At 63.3% G+C, this 1,547-nt stretch overlaps 1 protein-coding gene across 1 annotated transcript in view; it reads right to left on the bottom strand.

Moving 5' to 3' along the window:
- Nucleotides 1–1,547, bottom strand: part of LOC104405240 (tubulin gamma-2 chain) — a gene marked incomplete at both ends in the record, with an annotated part of 4,037 nt that overhangs the window by 587 nt on the left and 1,903 nt on the right. The window contains 2 exons of the mRNA XM_010013888.1: nt 511–660; nt 881–967. Of these exons, the coding sequence (XP_010012190.1) occupies nt 511–660; nt 881–967 (237 nt within the window). The remainder of the gene's footprint in view (nt 1–510; nt 661–880; nt 968–1,547) is intronic.

Below are 1,547 nucleotides of genomic sequence, written 5' to 3'. Positions count from 1 at the left end.
TGGCTGAGCCCTCCCCACTCTCCTCCCCAGAGCACAGGTCACACACTCGATACCCTTTTCAGAGCCAGCAGTTTCTCAGATTTGCTTCTCTGAGCAACGTCCTGAGGGAATGCACACAAGGAGAAGAGCAGGGGTGAGTGAGCTCCCGCAGCACGGCCAGTGCAGAGAGTGCCTCGCACCTCACCCTGACGAGGGGCGTTGGCTGGGGACAAGCTGAACCCAAGCGGTAGCAGGGAGGCAGGGGAGGGGTGGCAGTTCCCCCCAGAACACAGAACATGATGCCTGGAGCCCGTGAATGACACCACTCAGTGCTCTGACCCTGACAGCCTGGGCTGGTGGCCCAGCAGGGTGGCAGGACTGGCAGGGCCACTGCTGGGCTCGCTCCCATGGTTTCTAAGGGTGGCTTCTGGCAATTCCAGCTCATGCCAGGACCACGGGACTGATGGATGTTCTGAGGTGAGTGTGGCAGCTCCTGCCCCAGGAAGGGGCATTCCCAGCGGGCAGCATTACCGACTGGTCGGTGGTGAGCGGCGTGTAGCCTGTCATGAGGAAGTGCAGCCGGGGCATGGGGATGAGCGAGGCAATGAGCCCGATGAGGTCGTTGTTCATGTAGCCAGGGTACCGCAGCGTGGTGGTGCTGGCAGACATGATGGTGGAGACCTGGCGGAAGAGGACGGGGTCAGCACCCGCGTCACCCCATGCTCACGTTCAAACCTTGCTCCTCACAGCCCTCGCAGGCTGCCCCTGGGAAGGGCAGAGGACTCATGCCCAGCCCCAGGCTGCCCACCACCGCTCCCTGCCCATGGAGCAGGATCAGGCCGAACCACACACAGCAGGAAAGCCCCATGCCGGCTTCTCCAGAGGGAAGAGCCCTTCTCACCAGCTGGTTGATCTGAGAGAAGGACGGGTTCTGAATGTGCAGCCGGTCGGTCGCGATCCGGTTCAAGGCCGTGTTGTCCAGAACCACCTGCAAGAGGAAAGAACTGTCTCTGTGAGGAGCCCCAGCCTGGGTAGGGACAGTCCCAGCCTGTGCCCCAGGGTGCCCACTGCCCCGCACGGGCCCCGCACACCACGGCAGACACCAGACGCAGACACCAGAACCCATGCGCAGTGTAACCAACACTGTCAATGGAGGCTCTTCCCTCCCGTCCTGGCTGAGCTCCTCAGCCCTCTCCCAGAGAGCTCAGCCTCTGGGCCAGCACCTTGCAGCACCCTTCAGCCCCAGCAGCTCTGGCGGGCGGCTTGTGCCCTGCCTCACGCAGGGATCAGGTGGGAGACACGAGCAGTGTGCTGGGAGCTGAGAGGAGGCCCTGGCGCAGGCTGAGGGTGCTGCCTGGCTGGGACATGCGGGTGCTGAAAGCTGGACTCGAGTGTAAGCAGGCAGCTACAGAACAGAGGAAGTGCTGCTGCGGGAGGAACGTGCTGGGTCACGGGGGCAGCAATGCCCAAGTGGACAGCACAGCAGCGCGCAGCACAGAGCCCCTGTCCCGAGAGCCACCGCATCTCACATCTGCTCAGGACTTCGGGACACGGATGCCCTCCATGCT

Source organism: Nestor notabilis, unplaced genomic scaffold (genome assembly GCF_000696875.1).
Source record: "Nestor notabilis isolate BGI_N333 unplaced genomic scaffold, ASM69687v1 scaffold17944, whole genome shotgun sequence".
NCBI lineage: Eukaryota > Metazoa > Chordata > Aves > Psittaciformes > Psittacidae > Nestor > Nestor notabilis.
This window is presented reverse-complemented; position numbering and strand designations above follow the sequence as displayed.